The sequence below is a fragment of the Gorilla gorilla genome, chromosome 10 (genome assembly GCF_029281585.2).
Source record: "Gorilla gorilla gorilla isolate KB3781 chromosome 10, NHGRI_mGorGor1-v2.1_pri, whole genome shotgun sequence".
In the NCBI taxonomy this organism is placed as follows: Eukaryota; Metazoa; Chordata; class Mammalia; order Primates; family Hominidae; genus Gorilla; species Gorilla gorilla.
The window spans coordinates 27,845,631-27,865,442 of NC_073234.2; the positions used below are offsets into that span (position 1 = coordinate 27,845,631).

General features: G+C 46.1%; 2 protein-coding genes across 4 annotated transcripts in view; one reads left to right on the forward strand and one right to left on the reverse strand.

Annotated features, from left to right (window-relative positions):
- BORCS5 (BLOC-1 related complex subunit 5) overlaps positions 1–7,088 on the forward strand; it is a 106,546-nt gene extending 99,458 nt beyond the window's left edge. For both annotated transcript variants that reach the window (XM_019038948.3, XM_004052746.4), the window contains exon 4: positions 6,495–7,088. In XM_019038948.3, coding sequence (XP_018894493.1) covers positions 6,495–6,725 — 231 coding nt within the window. In that variant the 3' untranslated portion in view covers positions 6,726–7,088. The remainder of the gene's footprint in view (positions 1–6,494) is intronic.
- An 8,463-nt stretch (positions 7,089–15,551) lies between these two features.
- The window catches only part of DUSP16 (dual specificity phosphatase 16), an 89,099-nt gene continuing 84,838 nt past the window's right edge, over positions 15,552–19,812 (reverse strand). For both annotated transcript variants that reach the window (XM_031016646.2, XM_055358692.2), the window contains exon 7: positions 15,552–19,337. In XM_031016646.2, coding sequence (XP_030872506.2) covers positions 18,155–19,337 — 1,183 coding nt within the window. In that variant the 3' untranslated portion in view covers positions 15,552–18,154. The remainder of the gene's footprint in view (positions 19,338–19,812) is intronic.

The following is a 19,812-nucleotide window of genomic DNA, read 5'->3' on the forward strand; positions in this document are numbered from 1 at the left end:
CCAGGCCCGACTAATTTTGTATTTTTAGTAGAGACAGGGTTTCTCCATGTTGGTCAGGTTGGTCTCGAGCTCCTGACCTCAGGTGATCCACCTGCCTTGGCCTCCCAAACTTCTGGGATTACAGGCATGAGCCACCGCACCCGGCCTTAATGGTATCTTTTTAAGAGAAGTTTTTAGTTTTGATGAAAATCAATTTAACCATTTTTATTTTATGGTTAACACTTTTTGAAACTTAGAAATCTTTGCATACCCCAAGGTAGCAATTTTTTTTTTTTTTAAAGATGGGGTTTTGCTCTTGTTGCCCAGGCAGGAGTGCAATGGCATGATCTCGGCTCACTGCAACCTCTACCTTCCAGGTTCAAGCGATTCTCCTGCCTCAGCCTCCCAAATAGCTGGGACTATAGGCATGCACCACCACCTCCAGTTAATGTTTTGTATTTAGTAGAGACGGGGTTTCACCATGTTGGTCAGGCTGGTCTCGAACTGCTGACCTCAGATGATCCACCCGTCTCAGCCTCCCAAAGCGCTGGGATTACAGGCGTGAGCCACTGAGTCCAGCCAAGGTAGCAAAGATTTTTCTCCTATATTTTCTTCTAGAAGTTTAATAGTTTTAGCTTCCATATTTAGGTCTGTGATCCATTCCATATTAATTTCTTGTGTATGCACTGTGAGATGTAAGGCTCCAGGTTCATTCTTTCTCTTTGTGGATATCTAGATATTCTAGCACAAATTGTTGAAAAACTTTTTTCCCCCATTAAATTGCCTTGAGATCTTTGTAACAACAATAAAAAAATCAATTAACAATATATTTTTAGATCATTTTTACACTGTCTTTTGTTTTATGGATCTGTGTGTCTCTATGCCAGCACCACACTATCCTGATTACTGTAGTTTTATAGTAAGTCCTGAAATCAAGTACTGTAAGTCTTCAAACTTTATTCTTTCAATTATTTTGGCCATTCTATGACTAAGAATCAGCTTACCAATTCCTGTAAAACAATGTCTTCTAGACTTTTTACTTGGATTGCAAATGACCTCTTAATCAATTTGGCAAGCATCAGCACCTTGACTGTGTTGAATCTGACAATCCATGAACATGATATACTTCATTTCTTGAGATCCCTTTTAATTTTTCAGAGCGATGTTTTGTAATATCAGTGTACAGATCTTATACATATTTTGCTGAATTTTTCCCTAAGTATTTCATGTTGCCGACGCAGTTGTAAATAGTATTTTTATTCCACTGTCCTGTCATTCTTTGTTATGTAGAAATACAATTGATTTCTGTATGCTGACCATGTATCTTGCAGCCTTGCTAACTTCACTTTAATAGTTTTTAGTAGATTTTTAAAAGATTTTCTAAGTGTATTATCATGTCGTCTGCAGATAAAGACCCTTTTGCTTATTCCTTTCTAATTTCTTTGCCTTTTACTTAATTTATTGCATTGGCTACTGCATATAGTACAATGTTGAATAGAAGTGGTAAGAGTGTAGGCATGCTTGCCTTGTTCCTAATCTTAGGGAGAAAAGTGTCTTTCACCAATAACTATATTGTTAGCTGGAAGTTTTTCATAGATGCACTTTATCAGGTTGAGGAAGTTTCCTTCTGTTCCTACTTTGCTGAAAATTTCCATAATAAATGCATGTTCAGTTTTTTGAGTGCTTTTTCTTATATCCATTGAGACAATCATAGATTTCTAACCTCTATTCTGTTGAAATGGCAAGTTACTTTGATTTTTCAGATGTCGAAAAAGTGTGTCTCCTTGACATAAGCATTGCTTGGTCATAATGTATTATCCTTTTTGTATATTTCTGGATTTTATTTGTTAATATTTTGAGTTCATGTAATGAGTGGACCAGCCAAGTGGGCAGATGGGCCCGCACCATCCGTATAAGGTATTTGGAACAACTTTGAGCACATTCTACAGATGCCTAATAACCTTAGTGAGGCCTGCAGTTCTATGCTCAAATAACCTCCCCTTCTTTTTCACTTGTCCTTTGAAATGGACTGCCCCAGAGATGGTATATGAATCTGTAGGGCAAAGTTTGAAGTATGAGCTTGAGTAAATGATGAGTTCCTTGAAGACAAAGGCTTTATTGCATTCTTTTTTTTTTTTTTTTTTTTTTTTCCTGCGATAGGGCCTTGCTCTTTTTTTCCAGGCTGGAGTGTAGTGGTGTGATCACAGCTCACTGCAGCCTGGACCTCCTGAGATCAAGCAATTTTCTCACCTCAGCCTCTGGAGCAGGTGGGACTACAGGTGTGTTCCATCACACCTGGCTAATTTTTATTTTATTTTTTGTAGAGATGAGGACTCACTGTGTCGTCGTGGCTGCTCTTGAGTTCCTGGGCTCAAGTGGTCCTCCTACCTCAGCCTCCCAAAGTACTGAGATGACAAGCATGAACCACCGCGCCTGGCCAGCATTCGTATCTGTCAGTATAAGATTATATTAACTAGTGTTACAGAAACCCCAAATGATGGTGGCTTATACAAAATGAAAGTTTATTCGTCTCTCTCAGGCCTGGTCTACTCTTACACATAAACATCCTCATGGACCCAGGCTGCTTCTAGCTCATGATCTGCCAACTCAAAGATGTAACCTTCATTATTCTCATGGTCTACATGGGGTGCACCTGCATTTCAGCAGCAGCACAGTGGAGGAGGGGACAGTGAAGAACAGAAGCAACAAAGAGTGAATGCCGGCTGCCTTTCCAGGAAGGTGCCTGGAAGCTGCCAGGAGAGACTTCTGCATGCACACACCACTGATTATAACTTGGTCATGTGTCACGGCAAGGCGAGGGTTTTGAGGCAAGAGTTGTGGAGAATAAAGAGTTGTTCACTTTCTATTTGAAAATCAGCTAGTTTATTCATTTAATTTTTCTTAAGTTCCTGAAACAAAGTTATTTGCAATTTATATGTTTCTGGGCCTGAGTTTCCTGGAATAGTAAAGTCATGTTAACAGAAACAGTGGAAAAGAAAATTCATGTTAATGTACACTGTAAGCTGTGTGGGTGTAAGTAGTTCTGGTTCTCAATATCTATCCTAGGACCTCGCATAGTACATGGCACATGGTGCTACTCAATAACTGTCTGTTGCCTGTGTGTTAATAGCTCACACTTACCCAGTGCTCACTGTGTGCTGGGCAGGATGATAATGTTCTCCTTGCAGAATCTCATTTAATCCTCAGGACAGTCTTTTAAGTGGCCACTCTTGTTACTACCTTACAGATGAGGAAACCGAGGCTTACGTATATTTTCATTCATTTATTCAACAAATATTTATTCAGGACCTGCTATGTGCTGGGTACTGGAGATATAGCAGAGTTTAAAGCACACCAAATCCTTGCTCTCATGGAATCACCCTTCTGGGTAATTTTCTAAAATCACATAGATACTGGCTCGAGGGTAGCCCTTAAACCTAGGTGGTCTGACTCCAGAACCTGCAATCTTAACCGTTGTTTTATTGGTAGATGAATGGATTGATGAGTGTGTGAACAAAAATTGTGACTATCCATTTCACAAACAGCTTCGTGGTTGCCCTTTAATTTAGCTCCAGCTTGGATGGTTAGATTGCCCTGTCTGAAGCTGGATTTATTTTATTTATTTATTTATTTTTGGAGATGGAGTCTCGCTCTGTCGCCCAGGCTGAAGTGCAGTGGTGCGATCTTGGCTCACTGCAACCTCTGCCTCCTGGGTTCAAGCGATTCTCCTGCCTCAGCCTCCCAAGTAGTTGGCACTATAGGCGCACACTGCCACGCCTGGCTAGTTTTTTGTATTTTAATAGAGACGGGGTTTCGCCGTGTTGCCCAGGCTGGTCTCGAACTCCTGAGCTCAGGCAATCCGCCCTCCTCAGCCTCCCAAAGTTCTGGGATTACTGGTATGAGCCACCACGCCTGGCCAAGCTGGGTCTTTTGAATGGCTATGGAGTGCTCAGTGAGGCAACCCTAGGTGATATCATAACACCTCTGTTTATCCAGAAGACAATTAGTATATATGTTATCTTGTTAGAATCCATATGCCAAAAATAGAAATAGGAAAGGCAAATAAGGATATATCCCTAGATTGTCAAAATGGTGATTCAGAATTGCGTGAGATACTGGTTTACTGCCTACAGTCACGTCAAATGTGTTAACAATGAGCATGTGTCTGGGGGTTCGTGGAGTAAAGGTAGGGATTATGGATCAGGGACAATGTTACCTCAAGAGCAAAGGTCAGAGACATCAAAAATAGGCATCAACAGTTTTACCATTCTTTTCCAGATAGTCCATTGTTGCTTGCACCAAGTTGAGACTTTCTTTGCAACAAAGAATGGGGGAAACATTTAAAAGGTAATAACTTTCCCTACATGTGATCTAGTCTTCTTTAATGCCGTGCCACGTGCCAACAAAAGTCTCACAGAGCACCAGTGATACAGGGTCTTGCTCAGGAAATATGTGTAAAAGAGGGGAGCTGCTGGACTTTGGAGAGCTGGGGTCCAGTGTAGGTTCTGTCACTGTGAGATCTTCAAAGTCACACAAACTCAAGTTTCCTCTTGTGGTTTTTTTCTTCCATGGAGCATAATGGAAGTAAGACATGATGTCAGCACGCATGAACAACCTGTTTGAACTCAGTGTGCTCATTTCAGCATTAACAGTGCCTTTACAAAAGCTTTGGAGACATTAAACACGGGCCCCAGCTGGATGTGGAAACATGTAGGGAAGTACATGCCATTTGACAAGTACCTGGTGAAGATGGCTGTGAACAGTCTTCATCAGGTGTGAATCAGGGATGGATTGACTGCCAAGGACTTTAGACTTGATAAGTTAGAGCCTTGGAGGCCATTTCAGATAGAAACTCTTCAAGCGTCTATCTAGTCTGGTAGGGTTGCGGGGTGGAGGGCCAGGAATGCCCCGCCAAGTAAAATGTGATGCCCGAGAAGATTCCCAATTCAGGATTCCACCTGGCTCTCACGAGCCGCGCTGTCTCTCAGGTCTGTGGAGTGTTTCTCAGTGCTCATTGCAAGGCCACCCTGAAAAGGCCCAGCGGGTGACTGTCAGGACCACAGGACTCTCCTGGCTCACTACTTCTAAAGTGCTGAGCGCCAGACAGGGCTGCAGAGAACCCCGGAAAGTGTGCATTGTTTCCACATTATTTGGAGTTTCTCACTCCGATGTTTTTTTTTTTTTTTCTCTTCTCCTTCTCCCCCTGCCCAACTAGCTGCTCCTCCTGCCCTGCAGGCACTCAAGCAAGAGGCCCACCAGAGGACAGCAGCACTGATGTGCTTCGGTCGCCTCCCGCCCCTCCTGCCCTCCCCACAGATGATAGCAAAAGGGAACTTATTTTTTCTTGGGGCTGGCTTTGGAGCCCTGTGTTTTCGTGAGTTTGTTTTTGTGTCTCTCGAAGCCATTTTCAGAGGCTCTGTGGTACCGGGTGTTGAGCCCTTGTCCTGATGCAAGGTCGGGAAGGGGCGTGCTCCAGGAATAAACCAGAAAGAAGGGCTGGAGGAGCCTGGGAACCTTGGGATAGGAGTGTGGGCCTCAGTAGTTGAGCTGTTTTCTCCTGGCCTGGGAAAGAAACAAGGGGTGAGGGGGTGGAAGTGGGGTCCATGCTGAGGAAGGGGTGCAAGTGCCCAACACGATGGCGGTCTCTCTCCCTATTTTTATCTGGGTGATAGGTACTAAAGAGCCACTTTAAGGGGAAGAGAAGATGTCACGCAAGGGCAGCCCAGAGCCCGCAGTTTCTTTAATGGGGGAGAAGGGCACATGAGATAGTCCTCACAGTTTGACAAATGTGGTGTGTTGTAAGGATGGGAGCCTTGGTTGCATTTTTGGCCCTGGCAGGGAGAGCCTCCCTTCCATTGCAGTGTTCCCCGAGTGTCCGCCAAACTGCAGCCGTCCAGGGAAGAGAAGGATTGAATGAAGAACATGCATTTTGGGGTTTGGGATTTTTGTTATTGTTGTTAGAAACAGGGTCTCACTGTGTCGCCCAGGCTGGAGTGCAGTGGCATGATCATGGCTCACTGCAGCTTCGACCTTCTGGACTCAAGCCATCCTCCCACCTCAGCCTCCCAAGTAGCTGGGATTACACACACACACCACCACGCCCACCTGCTCCTAGTTTTTTTCTAGATAAGGAACCTGAGACACAAAGGATAAGTATTAGCAGCTCATACATGTGACAGAGCCAGATTCAGCCTTGGCCTGACTGATTTCCACATCCAGAATTCCCCTCATATAGGGAGATAGAAATCTCAGGATCTCAACAAGGTACAAATAACGCACATTCCCAGAACATAGAGCCGGGGACAATCCCCTCTCAATTCTCTTCTAAAGGTGGTTCTGGCACAACAGTTGATAAAGCTGTGTCCCTGAAGGGCTTTTTAGCCCTGGGTGCTTCCTGTAAAACTTGTCAGCTTCCACTGGACCTGCGGGACTGTGTCCCTCACAGGCTGCACACTGGCCCTGTGGAGAGGACTTGATTAAACAAGGTATAATGTACTTCTCTTTCCCATCCACAGATGGATCTGTCTGTAGAAACTCTGTTCAGCTTCATGCAGGAGCGCCAGAAAAGATACGCCAAGTATGCCGAGCAGATCCAGAAAGTGAACGAGATGTCCGCCATCCTCCGCCGCATACAGATGGGCATCGACCAGACCGTGCCCCTGCTGGACAGGCTCAACAGCATGCTGCCCGAGGGCGAGCGGCTGGAGCCCTTCAGCATGAAGCCCGACCGCGAGCTCAGGCTGTAGCTGCCGCCCGGCCTGCCTGGGGCTGGGAGCCCCAGACACCGACACCCTGAGGACGTGTGGAGCCAAGGTCATATCATCTGACCAGGTCTGGAGGCTGGCGGGAGGCTCCCTGAAAGTGGGTGCAAAGGAGTCCGGCTGGCGTGAAAATCTGACTTTGCCCAGCTCTTTTCCTTGATGCGGTTTCCCGGTGTGGAAGGAACCTAACCAGTTCTTGGTGATAACTGAAGCTGGAACATGTGAATTATTAGGAATTCTTTGAAGAACTCTGCATTGAGAATTATTTTTATTTAGTTTTTTTTTTTTAATTGAGAGTATATAGTCCAGTCCAGGTACCGGAATAAAAATATGGAGACAAGGGGAAAATATTTTAAGAAGCTCTGTGTTCTCAACGCCCTCATGAACTTTTCAGTAGGCTGTCTGGTTTATGTGTGGTCAACTTGAAAAACTAATTGAATCTAGGTCTCTGTGTTGTTCCTGTTTCTACCCTGACTGTTTCCGTCACACCAAGCTCTTATCTGGGGTGCGTCTTCCTGCCCAGGTAGAACGCTAGCATTTTGTTGACTGTCAGGTTAGGTGTCCCTTAGTCGTCATCAGAAGCTGAAGCCTTCCTTTCCACACCCTCATCAGATTCATCTCCACTGATAACTGGTTTCCTTGATGCAGACATAGTTTAGCTTTCTTGGACTGCAGAGATGTCTCATTCCACAGACATTTCTTGAACCCATTTGATGTGTCCGATATTGTGCCAGGGATACAAATATGGCCGTATAGCCTCAGGCCTTCATTTCTGAAAAGAAAAAAGCTCAAAAAGCTGCTGAATTTCTCTGGGAGTTTAGGAAAGGAAGTTATTTGAGTCACAACAAAAGTGCTTAGTGTCGTACTTTGCACGTCATAGGTGTTCTAATGGAACTGGAGGAGCAAAGAGTGGAATGTGGGGAGCAGACCTAGGCAGACACCTTGAGACTAAAAGCCAGAGCTGAAGGGAGTCGCTGGGGCCAGGATGGCATGCAGGCCTGTACCCTGTTCCCTAAGTTCCTGCAAGCGTCGGGAGGTGTGTTTTCAGATACCAGAAAGAGCCTTCAGTAGATTCACAAGATTAAAATTGATCCGCTTAATTTAATGTGTCTCGGCTAAACTTGATCTGATTCTAATCTTGGTTTGAGCCAGGGTCTTGTACGGTTGCTCAGGCTGGAGTGCAGTGGCGCAGTCATAGCGCACTGCCTCCTCAAACTCCCGGGCTCCGGCGATCCTCACGCCTCAGACTCCTGAGTAGCTGGGATTACAGGTGTGTGCCACCAATCCAGCTAATTAAAAAAAAATTAGTTAATTTTACATTTTCCAATTCGAAAGAATAATACAATGAATATTCATATTTCTTTCACCTAGACTGACAAAAAGTGGTATATTTAAGACATCACCATCATTGTCTTTCTTCTGGAGTATACAGAACCCGGTTCTGAACACAGGGATATGTTTGTAGCTTCGAAGAATGAAGGGCTGTTTACAGAGCTACAAAAATAGCTCAGGTGCCATTATCCTCACTGCACTTAATACAGGTGACGCATGAAAGCACAGAGTGGGCGGCAGTTCAAGCCTGCGAGGGCCGAGCCTTTCCACTGCTGCAGCTGTTAGTGGCTGGCACAGGGCAGGATGGCAGACCCAGTGCAGCACAAACAAACCACGCAGTCAGCCAGCTCTCCAGCCAACTGTGTCTACTTCTAAAGTAGAAGTTAGACAAAACATGGGGTTCACGTAGATTGGGGTCCTGAGTAGGTGATAGGCTACTTATTACTGGGTGGAAGCGGAGAAGTATGGCAGAAGAACAATAGGCAAATTCAATACTTCCGGAAAGAATTCTAGTTAGTTTAATACTTTGATGGCATGTTGTGGTTTCTGCAGTGTCGTGAACTTGGCTAAACTGAACTGTGTTCCCAGAATTCCCTTCCTTATTTGTTTCTCAGGTGAGGGTTGGCCACGAGAGAGATTTGCATGAGGTTTGGAAGTGGAAGTAGAGCAACAGCCATGCGTATTCACTGGAAGTCGATGTAGGTCAGGCCCTGTTCCATCACGTGCACGTTACCATGGATCTCCTGCACTTGTGGTGTGGGCAGCCGCTGGGCCCACGGCTCCTCCCACTCCCGCAGAACTCTGCCTTTAGCTTTTCCAAACCCTGGGCCGGGTATGAGAACCAGCTTCTTGGTCTGCAGCCGCAAGGATGAAGGTTTGGGGATGAGAGACCAGCACAGGCTCTGATGAGAGACAGGTGCAGGTCCCAGCTTGTGGCTTGCAGGTCTCAGTTGTACTTGCTCTCCCTCACCTTCCTTTCCAACCGCCTGGCCTGTGGTCTGGTGAAGAAGAAACAGCCGAACCGAGACTTTTACCAGCCCCTCTAATTGCTCAAACTGCTTTCACAATCCTCTCTTTCTACATCATTCCTAGTGGTTCTTTTCTGATGGAACCAGTGACTGGTAACATGGCGTTACCAGCCCTTTCCCTCTCATGTTTTGCTATTTCCTGATGGAACCTGGGAGTCTGAGTGATTTGTATTTCAAGAAGCAGTTATGCTGGATCTCTTTGTTGGTTAATACCCCATGACCTATCTGGCCGTTATGGGATATTTCAGGGATAGGAGTTGTGAAAGAGCCCTTGGCTGGATGTTTCTAGCCTTAATCTTTGGCAAGCCATTTCATTTCCCTGAGCCTCAGTTTCCGCCTTCCTACAGCGTGAGCAGGTCTGGGTGGGCTCTCAAGGCCCTTTCAGCTCTAAGATTCCAAGTCTGTGATTCTGATACATCTGACTACAGTGAGCGTGTTTACCTGTTGTCTCTGAGCAGTGGCCCTAGGTCCTGGTAGTGACTTTAAATTCCGAGCTCCCAAGGTACAGCTGCTTCTCTTCCTTTTAATTATAAATTAGCTGTTCATTGGCTGCTTCTTTCTAGAGCCTGTTTTGCTTATCTTGCAATCTGTTCATTTCTGTTGATGAACACAGTCAAATAGGCCTCTATGTGTAGTCTCCTGGTTTCTCTGGTCAAAGTGGAAGGTTGGTAGAAACTGGCCTTCACTCCTTGTATTAGGGTATATATACATTTATAATAAATGGGCCAGGCGTGGTGGCTCACGCCTGTAATCCCAGCACTTTGGGAGGCTGAGGTGGGCAGATGACGAGGTCAGGAGATTGAGACCATCCTGGCTAACATGGTGAAATCCCATCTCTACTAAAAATACAAAAAATTAGCCGGCATGGTGGCGGGCACCTGCAATCCCAGCTACTTGGGAGGCTGAGGCAGGAGAATGGCGTGAACCCGGGAGGCAGAGGTTGCAGTGAGCCAAGATCGTGCCACTGCACTCCAGCCTGGGCGACAGAGTGAGATGCCATCTCAAAAAAAAAAAACAAAAACAAACAAATATATATATATAAAATGAACTGTGGAGTTAAGAGCAAGTGATAGTGTAGCCTTTACAGATTTCATGTCTTTGTTTCCCTCAAAGTTTTATTCTTAGTAACGCTATATATGGTTTTATAGACCACATGTATATAGTCTCCTGTGTCTTAGATGATAACATCCTTAAAATATGAAATATATTTTGAACCTAGATACCTACCCAGTATTCTCTGCACAGAGTAAACATTTCATTAAATGAGTTTCAAGGACTCCATACCCTGATATAGGAGTACATTCAAGGAATGAGTTTAGGCCGGGCGCGGTGGCTCACGCCTGTAATCCCAGCACTTTGGGAGGCCGAGACGAGTGGATCACCTGAGGTCAGGAGTTCCAGACCAGCCTGACCAACATGGTGAAACCCCATCTCTACTAAAAGAAATACAGAAATTACCCGGGCATGGTGGCTGGTGCCTGTAATCCCCGCTACTTGCGAGGCCAAGGTGGGAGAATCGCTTGAACCTGGGAGGCGGAGGTTGCAGTGAGCCAAGATCCCATTGCACTCCGGCCTGGGTAACAAGAGTGAAACTCCGTTTAGAAATGAGTTTAGTCTGGGAGAATATGCTTTTTGAGTAAAAAAGTTTGATTTTATGTATGTGTGCATCTGTATACATGTTTCTGTATCCTGAGTATTTCTTTGCGGCTTCTTCAGTTATGAAAGAGGTTGGTACTGTTACCCTTACGTTATAGGTATTACAAACTCGGTTTTACAAGGTTACATAAACTAATGGCCCTGGGGCGAATGACATGTGCCACTTTTGTGTTGATTTGTAGAACTTACTTAGCTTTGGCATTTCCCCTAGTAATTCCCAAGGCAAAACCAGGAATTGTCAGAGACGTGACCAAACATGTATTAAAATTCTAGTGCAATTGGGAACTTGGTCTTCCTGATTTGTTTATACTTCAGCCAAACCCAGATATATAGTGCTCAGCAGAAATTATTCAAAATGTTGATACTCAAGATTGAAGGATGGATTAGGGAGAAATGAAAACTTTTCTTCTTGTGGACTTTTTAGGTATGAAATTTAATCACGAGAGTAGTTTTGCTTTTCTTTCCCTGACCTTTCGCTTCATTCCTTTGTTAAGAACTATATAGTGCCTCTGAGGAGGTGGCATTATTGTTCACTAACTTACCATAAATCAGGGGTCTCCAAACCCCAGGCCGCAGACTGGTACCCATCTGTGGCGTGTGAGGAAGTGTGCTGCACAGCAGGAGGTGAGCGGCGGATGAGCAAGTGAAGCTTCATGTGTTGTTGTTGTTGTTTATTGAGATGGAGTCTCGCTCTGTTGCCCAGGCTGGAGTGCAGTGGCACGATCTCGGCTCACTGCAACCTCCGCCTCCCAGGTTCAAGCAGTTATACTGTCACAGCCTCCCGAGTAGCTGGGACTACAGGTGCCCACCACCACGCCCGGCTAATTTTTTATTTTTAGTAGAGATGAGGTTTCACCATGTTGGCCAGGCAGGTCTCAAACTCCTGACCTTGTGATCTGCCCGACTCGGCCTCCCAAAGTGCTGGGATTACAGGCGTGAGCCACCGCCCCCGGCCAGCTTCGTGTGTATTTATAGCTGCTCCCCATAACTCACATCACTGCCTGAGCTCCACCTCCTGTCAGAACAGCCCCAGCATTAGACTCCCCTAAGAGCGTGAACCCTATTGTGAACTGCGCGTGTGAGGGATCTAGGTTTTGTGCTCCTTATGAGAATCTAATGCCTGATGATCTGAGATGGAACGGTTTCATCCAGAAACCATCCCCCTGCTTCCCTGTCTGTAGAAAAATTGTCTTCTATGAAATGGGTCCCTGGTGCCAAAAAGGTTGGGGACTGCTGTCATAAATAACATTGAATTTCTTGTGGGTTTTTTTTTTGACACACCAGGCATGTCTGTTCCATTCAAATGCTATGACTACAGAGGGAAAGGGTAGCCAGATAATTATCCACATGCTTCAAACCAAAAAGATAAAAAAGTTGGCAACTAGATCTAGTTGCCTGCCAGGATGACCAGCGTTATGCTGGTGTGTGCGTGTCCATGCCTCCGGGATTTTTCCAGGGTTATCAATGTCAGTGTAAGATCTGATGGAATTTACTGATGACTCAATTTTCTTCACCAATCAAGGCTCATTCCTTGAGGCATGAGTTATGCGAAAAGCTTTTCTGCACCAAGTACTTTCAGTCTGGTCTTTGAAATTGTCATAATTCTGACAGAGAACGCAGACCATTACTGAATGCTCTTCAGGTTACCCTGTTTGCCTGTCACATTGCTTCTACAGGCCACATCCTGCATTTCCTGTGGGACAGCATTTTCAAACTGATTCTAGTGTTTGAGCTGGAACCAAAAGAATGAAACTGTTTTTACATAAGTGCATATTGCTGTCTCTGCAAATAAAGTACAACAGTATGACTGACTTGTAAATATCTTCCAGGACAATGCTGTGATTTTCCAGTTGATTCTGCAACTTTAAAGATATAACCAAGTATAATTAGGCCGTTCAAGGATGAATGGGTCCCACAGAAGCTAGAAATAGTTTACTTCCCGCTTCCATTTATAGATGCAGAAGACTAATATTCACAGAAAAATTACGTAGACAAATTTTGTTTACTAGATCTAAAACATTCCTGCTTCTCAGAAAAACAAAACCAGAGGAGTATTTAAGATAAAGTAACAGTGAACGTGTTGAGACTAAAAAGTTTCCATCAACTAGTCCCATATGCAGCCTCTACCCTTCACATAATCTCTTTGGACACTCGGCTCCAATTTTGCCTTATTTTTCTTCACATCTCAATCTACACCTTCCTAATATGTCCGGAATTGGTGGGTTCTTGGTCTCACTGACTTCAAGAATGAAGTCGCGGACCCTCACGGTGAGTGTTACGGTTCTTAAAGGCGGCGTGTCCGGAGTTTGTTCCTTCTGATGTTCGGATGTGTTTGGAGTTTCTTCCTTCTGGTGGGTTCGTGGTGTCGCTGGCTCAGGAGTGAAGCTGCAGACCTTCGCGGTGAGTGTTACAGCTCTTAAGGCAGCGCGTCCGGAGTTGTTCATTCCTCCCAGTGGGCTCGTGGTCTCACTGGCTTCAGGAGTGAAGCTGCAGATCTTCGCTGTGAGTGTTACAGCTCATAAAAGCAGTGTGGACCCAAAGAGCGAGCAGTAGCAAGATTTATTGCAAAGAGCGAAAGAAAAAAGCTTCCACATTGTGGAAGGGGACCCGAGAGGGTTGCCACTGCTGGCTCGGGCAGCCTGCTTTTATTCTCTTATCTGGCCCCACCCACATCCTGCTGATTGGTAGAGCCGAGTGGTCTGTTTTGACAGGGCGCTGATTTGTGCGTTTACAATCCCTGAGCTAGACACAGATGTTCTCCAAGGCCCCACCAGAGTAGCTAGATACAGAGGGTTGATTGGTGCATTCACAAACCCTGAGCTAGACACAGGGTGCTGATTGGTGTGTTTACAAACCTTGAGCTAGATACAGAGTGCCGATTGGTGTATTTACAGTCCCTGAGCTAGACATAAAGGTTCTCCAAGTCCCCACCAGACTCAGGAGCCCAGCTGGCTTCACCCAGTGGTTCCTGCACCAGAGCTGCAGGTGGAGCTACCTGCCAGTCCCATGCCGTGCGCCCGCACGCCTCAGCCCTTGGCTGGTTGATGGGACTGGGCGCTGTGGAGCAGGGGGCGGCGCTCGGGGAGGCTCAGGCCGCACAGGAGCCCACGGAGGTGGGGGAGGCTCAGGCATGGCAGGCTGCAGGTCCTGAGCCCTGCCCTGCGGGAAGGGAGCTAAGGCCCTGTGAGAAATTGAGCACAGCAGCTGCTGGCCCGGGTGCTAAAAGCCAGTCACTGCTCGGGCTGGTGGGGCCAGCCGGCTGCTCCGAGTGCAGGGTCCGCTGAGCCCACGCCCACCCGGAACTCACACTGGCCTGCAAGCACCACACGCAGCCCCGGTTCCCGCCCACGCCTCTCCCTCCACACCTCCCCGCAAGCTGAGGGAGCCGGCTCCGGCCTTGGCCAGCCCAGAAAGGGGCTCCCACAGTGCAGCGGCGGGCTGAAGGGCTCCTCAAGTGCCGCCAAAGTGGAAGCCCAGGCAGAGGAGGCACCGAGAGTGAGTGAGGGCTGTGAGGGCTGCCAGCGTGCTGTCACCTCTCACTAATTTCCCCTTAGTTTATTTTTTGTTTAAAATGGAGTTTCGCTCGTTGCCCAGGCTGGAGTGCAATGGCGAAATCTTGGCTCACTATAACCTCCACCTCCTAGGTTCAAGCAATTCTCGTGCCTCAGCCTCCCAAGTAGCTGGGATTACAGGCACCCACCACAACACCTGGCTAATTTTTGTATTTTTAGTAGAGAAGGGATTTCACCAGGTAGGCCCGGTTGGTCTCAAACTCCTTACCTCAGGTAATCCCCCTGCCTTGGCCTCCCAAAGTGCTGGGATTACAGGCGTGAGCCACCGCCCCCAGCCTCCCCTCTTAGTTTAATTCCTCGTCTAATTGTAGTTGTCACATCCAAACCAGTCCTCCAACAATAGCCTGCTGAGGCTGGTCATGAAGGGGCTCCAAGCTCTGTCAGTAACTGGACTGAACTTCAGGCTCTCCCAAGATCTGCATCTTCTTATTGGAAGCCTCTCACTGAAACAACTGTTCCTCCTGTTACCCTCTATCTCTGGAGGCTGATTTATTCTAATTCCCTTTATTCCTCTATCTCACTTCCACCTCTTTTTCTGCAGGGTCCTGGCCAAGATAGCTCTTCTAGTCTAGCTCACCCGGCCCAATCTTTCTTATAAATTTTCTTAAATGTAACTTCAACTCAACCAACTTCAAGGTCACCTGTGATTCTTTCTGTAGTCAGTATTCCATCTGTTTGCACTGAAGCTTTATTCCTTCAATGCCTAATTTTTATGAAACTGATGAGACTAAGTTTCTAGTCTCATAAGTCATCAAATCTAGTGTCATGAGCAGAGAGGTTGTTGAGATGTATGTGGCAAGGACAGAGGACAGCTTTTCAACAATTGCCCTTCCTGTTTTTCCTGTAGGAATCGTAACATCGTTTACATGTTATATCGAAATGGGCCATGAGTGTGTAGCTGGCCTTTTTTTTCCTACCATGTACTTGTGTGTTCTGGAATCAGTCAGCTAGAAAATATTTACCAAGTGTCTTAGGCTTCTTCACTGTAGTGTGCATTTAACGTACACAGTAAAGAATGAAGGCTGGCACTAAACTGTTAGCTAATCATCCGGTGTTCCATGTGAATGACAACACGGAATAAACCTGATGATACCACCACTTTATTTTGAGCTAAATCCTCATTTAAGTGAGAACAGGACAGGTTTCACCACTGCCTCCTTTGGCAACTTGAGTGGTGGTGTTCCCACCGAGTTTATGGCTGCAAAGATAGGTCTTTTCTCATATTTATGTATAAACAGGTACCAGTTTTGATTTTATTTAATCATTTCATACATTAACATACATGACACATCAAAATGAGAAATGCACAGTTTAACCGTTCAACAGCTGGCCTTACTTCAAAAGAACACTATATTCATATTAAACATTTACAGTCTATCTAACTTTACACATGTCCTAAATCATTTTCCAGCATTTCTCACATAGAAGTCTAGTTTTGCTCTTTAAAATCACCATCTGTATCACCCCTAGTAGACGCGAGGGTTTCCCCAATTACATGCTGAAGAGAGCCAGCCACCACCCCACCTAAAGACATCCAAGCAGCTCCAGAGCCTGCCTCCGATGCCACCCCTTCGCCACGGCAGTCTCGATTCCAAGAACTGATTATCTGACACTAGTGAACCAGCACTAAAGGCTGTAGGGTGTGACTACATCACAGTTCCAGAAGGAAGGGGACCATGGCCAAGAGAAGCCCTAAATGACAGAAGCTCATTAAAACCAAGTCCCCCAAACCTCCTGAAACATCGTTAGCAAGGAGCTACTGCTTTCCTTTCTTAAACATGTTTTGGGCATGACCACACTCTGGAAGTGGTGAACTGTTACACATTTGGTGTGTGTGTACGTAACATCAAAAACTACTGTGTGAAACTTGAGAATGTCTGATTAAAGATTTCAATGTATATCTAAAAACTAACTCAAATCGTTGACCAGCACTTTCCCAGTATCATAACAAGGCGGCTGACCCTCTTCTGCCTTCACTTTACACCCCATCATAGCACATTATTTGTGCACAACTAGTGAGGTCTGTGCGGCTCATCATCCCCATGACCAAGTCGGTCTGTTGAGTCATATCATTCTGTGCTGGTTTTAGAAGTCACCATAGGAAACATGAAGTCACATCCTGGTCAAAAAACTGTCCATTTCTCAAACAGAGAAAAACCTGAGATACGAGGCAGCAACTAGCGACACTTACAGGAAGGGAAAGAACAATGACAACACCCGCCCAGCCCCACCCCCAAAAAGCTGCTGTTGTGAATTAAGGCTTCAAAAGAGGACCCACATAGTAGCTGATAAAACTCAAGCCAGGAGGATGTTTGAAAGCCGATCTGCACTATCACTTGTTCCAGTGACCTCCTATGTTCAGTTGCCAGGACCGATTCCGTACAGTGATTGTAGGTTGAGGACTGAGGACGCCCCTTTGCTCTCGCTCCATTTTGATTTGCTTTTTCCACTGAAGACGCGCCAGCCAGCGTTTCCAAAAACAGCTTGGCCATGGCTTTGCACTCTATTCACAACTGATCAAAACTCAATGGTCTTCTCAGCTTTCTCAACCGTTTTATTCTGAATATTCCTTCCTCACTAAAGCCTCTCTCAGCCCTACTAGTAAATGTGAAAGTCTGAGGCAATTATAGAAACATCAGCCCCATCGCATGCCGAGGGGATAAAAGCCACTAAGGAAATAGGTTTCCTGCTTCTCTGCAGCAATTTGTACCTTTCTTAATCTTCCCATAATTTACCCCCCTAGGAAGTTTCCTATAAAATTCTGCCATATTATTACATTTTACCAACTGTATCCATGCAGTGAAGCAGAAAGGGCAAAAACATCTGCTTTGGCTGAGAATTTGAAGGTGCTGCTGCTCTGCTACCAACCCAAATAAATTCACATTTGGCTTGAAACCAAGTTCATCTTTAAAGGATTGACAATCCCATTTTAAACAATTCTTTGATTTACAAAGAGGGAGGTAGACTCGTTAGCCTCCCAACCTTAGCTTAAATCGTGATGCTGCCAGGTTCCTGGTGGTTCAGCTGAATCCTAGACAGTTTCCCTTCTCTTCATAAAGCTGAGAAGAAAAAAAATTAACTATCTTCATCTAGGCCCATGGGAATTTTGTGCATAGACAGTTTGAATTGGTCTGAAAAGTGTGACTAGCTACCTACCTATTCACAATGCCTAGAAAACGGGCTACCAGATATGGTAGTGGTCAAAGCCCCGACTTTCCTGTCTGAGGTACTGGGTTTGCTCTAAGGTAGACCTTGGCAAGGTCCCTAATGGTCCGTCCAGCAGAGTGATGCTCGTGTCCCTCGGCTGTCAGGTGAGCGTGGGTTTGTGAATCAGCTTTGGATAGGATCATTTCTCTTGGATTTACCACTAGGCTCTGTCCCTAACAGGGTCTACCTACCTGACCCCCAAGCTGGCTCAGTCTCAGCGCTAAGGTGTACTATGGAAGGGTCCGGACAAAGACTAATATTTGAGATCTCTTAGTAGCATAACGTGAAAATGGTAGGGGATTTTGTCCTCCAACACCAAAGACACTTGCTTTTTTAAGAACAAGAGGATGTGTAATTCACTGAATAAAATGGTTTTCCTCTGTCTAGGGGGGATTCTAGCATCTGCCCTTCCATTTTTGTTGAGAGAAGTATTAGCTGATCTCTCAAATGCAGATGTTAAGAGAGTAACAACTGGGTTGATCCACCTGTTGCTTTTACACCATAGCTCCATTTTCCAAAAATATATATGTATGTACATATATATATTTCAGATTTACAGGGAATTTTTTTGTGAATAAGAAAAAAAAATTGTCTATAGAAGTCACAAGTGTCTTTCTTCTCAGGAGACCTCAATGATTTCCATGCTGCCCGAAAAGCTAGACTGACTGCCCACTTTCCCCAGCTCTTCCCGTGACCTGTTCTCTGACATGATGCTTTCTCCAAATTCCATTTGGCAGCTTCTGCGTTTAAACTGCTTTTCAAAGGGGCTCTCTTCGTGCCAGCTCCGCCGCGAGTCAGCTCTGTCACTTGGCTTCTGCCGCCTGCGCACAGAATAGACTTGGTCTCCGCAAGTGGGCAGCTGGCTGCAGCTGTAGGCAGAGTAACTGGCACTGCCTCCGTAGATGGCTGAGGCAGAGTAGAAGTGTGAGGACTCTGTGGCAAAATACCAGCTGCTGGTCAGGGAAGGGGCAGAGGTCTGGGGGGCCAAGATATCCGAGTGCCAGCCCTTAAGGCCCAGGCCAGCAGACTTCGTGAGGTGCTGCTGGCTGGTGGAAAGGCCGAAAAGGAAGCTGGTGTGGTAATTGTCCTCCACGCTCCCACTTCGATGCAGTGGAGATAAAAGGGACCTCTGGGCGGTGCCACTGCTGCTGGTTCTGACTGAGTGCAATCGCTTGCTCTGGCTGTCTGAAGGCCTGGTGGTCTGCGGCTTCTTGGGGATGCTGGCTTCCTCCTTATCAGGACTGGTTTCGGGAGTCTGCTCCGATAGTTCCTGAACAGGGGAGAACTGGCATAGCTTGTTGGTCCCATCCAGAGTAGTGGAAGGTTTGTAGTATTCCAAAGCATCTTCTGATGAGGAGAAGCCATGTAAGGATGCTGCCATGCTGGCTGAATATGAAACTGATTTGATATCCAGAGAGAAGGAACGCTTGAGCTTATTGCTGTCTTCCAGCCTGTCTGCGGACAGGTGCAGCCCACTGAGCGCCTGTACCAGCGGGCTGTCCTCTAACAGCGACGGCTGCACGCTGGGCATGCTGGGCACGCTGGCGGGATGCACGGGCCTTTGTCCTGCTGCCTCTGAGGTAGCAGAGTCAGCACAGGGTGGACTGAGGGGCGTCTCGCTTTTCTGTCCACCCTCTGAGACAGCAGGGACAGGTTCATTTGGCTTCTCCAGGTGCAGCAGCTTGAGTTTGCTCTTTGGCCCTGATGCTCCAGTCTGGTTCTTAATCTTCTTCTCATAGTCCAGGAGTTGGCCCAGAAAATTGAAGTTTGGAGATATAGTAGGTCTTTTTTCTTTCACAAATCTGCAGAGAGAGGAAAAAACAAAAACCCGAATTTTACAACTACACTTTATCTTAAGAATATTAAGTGAATAAATGAGATAGGGAATTATCAGGCAGACCTCAAAAACTTTGGAAGATGATTGGTTTAAAAGTTCGGGGAGATGCTTCAAGGTGGAGAATACAAAGGCCCTAGGCACTGGGGAAGCTTTGCACACATCCTGGAGTATGCCAGAAGAGGCAGCTGGGGCCCAAAGGCTCTAGTTTTTGCCTCCTTATTTTCAAAGGCCCAGGGCTCCCAATGCAGCTGATAAGAGATGATATGGGGTTTTGTTGGTGGTGGTCTTTTTTTTTAAGAGACAGAGACTTGTTCTGTCGCCCAGGCTGGAGTACAGTGGCATGATCATAGCTCACTGCAGCCTCGAATTCCTGGGCACGTGCAGTCCTCCCACCTCAGCCTCCTGAGTAGCTGGGATTACAGGACTACACGCTTGGCTAA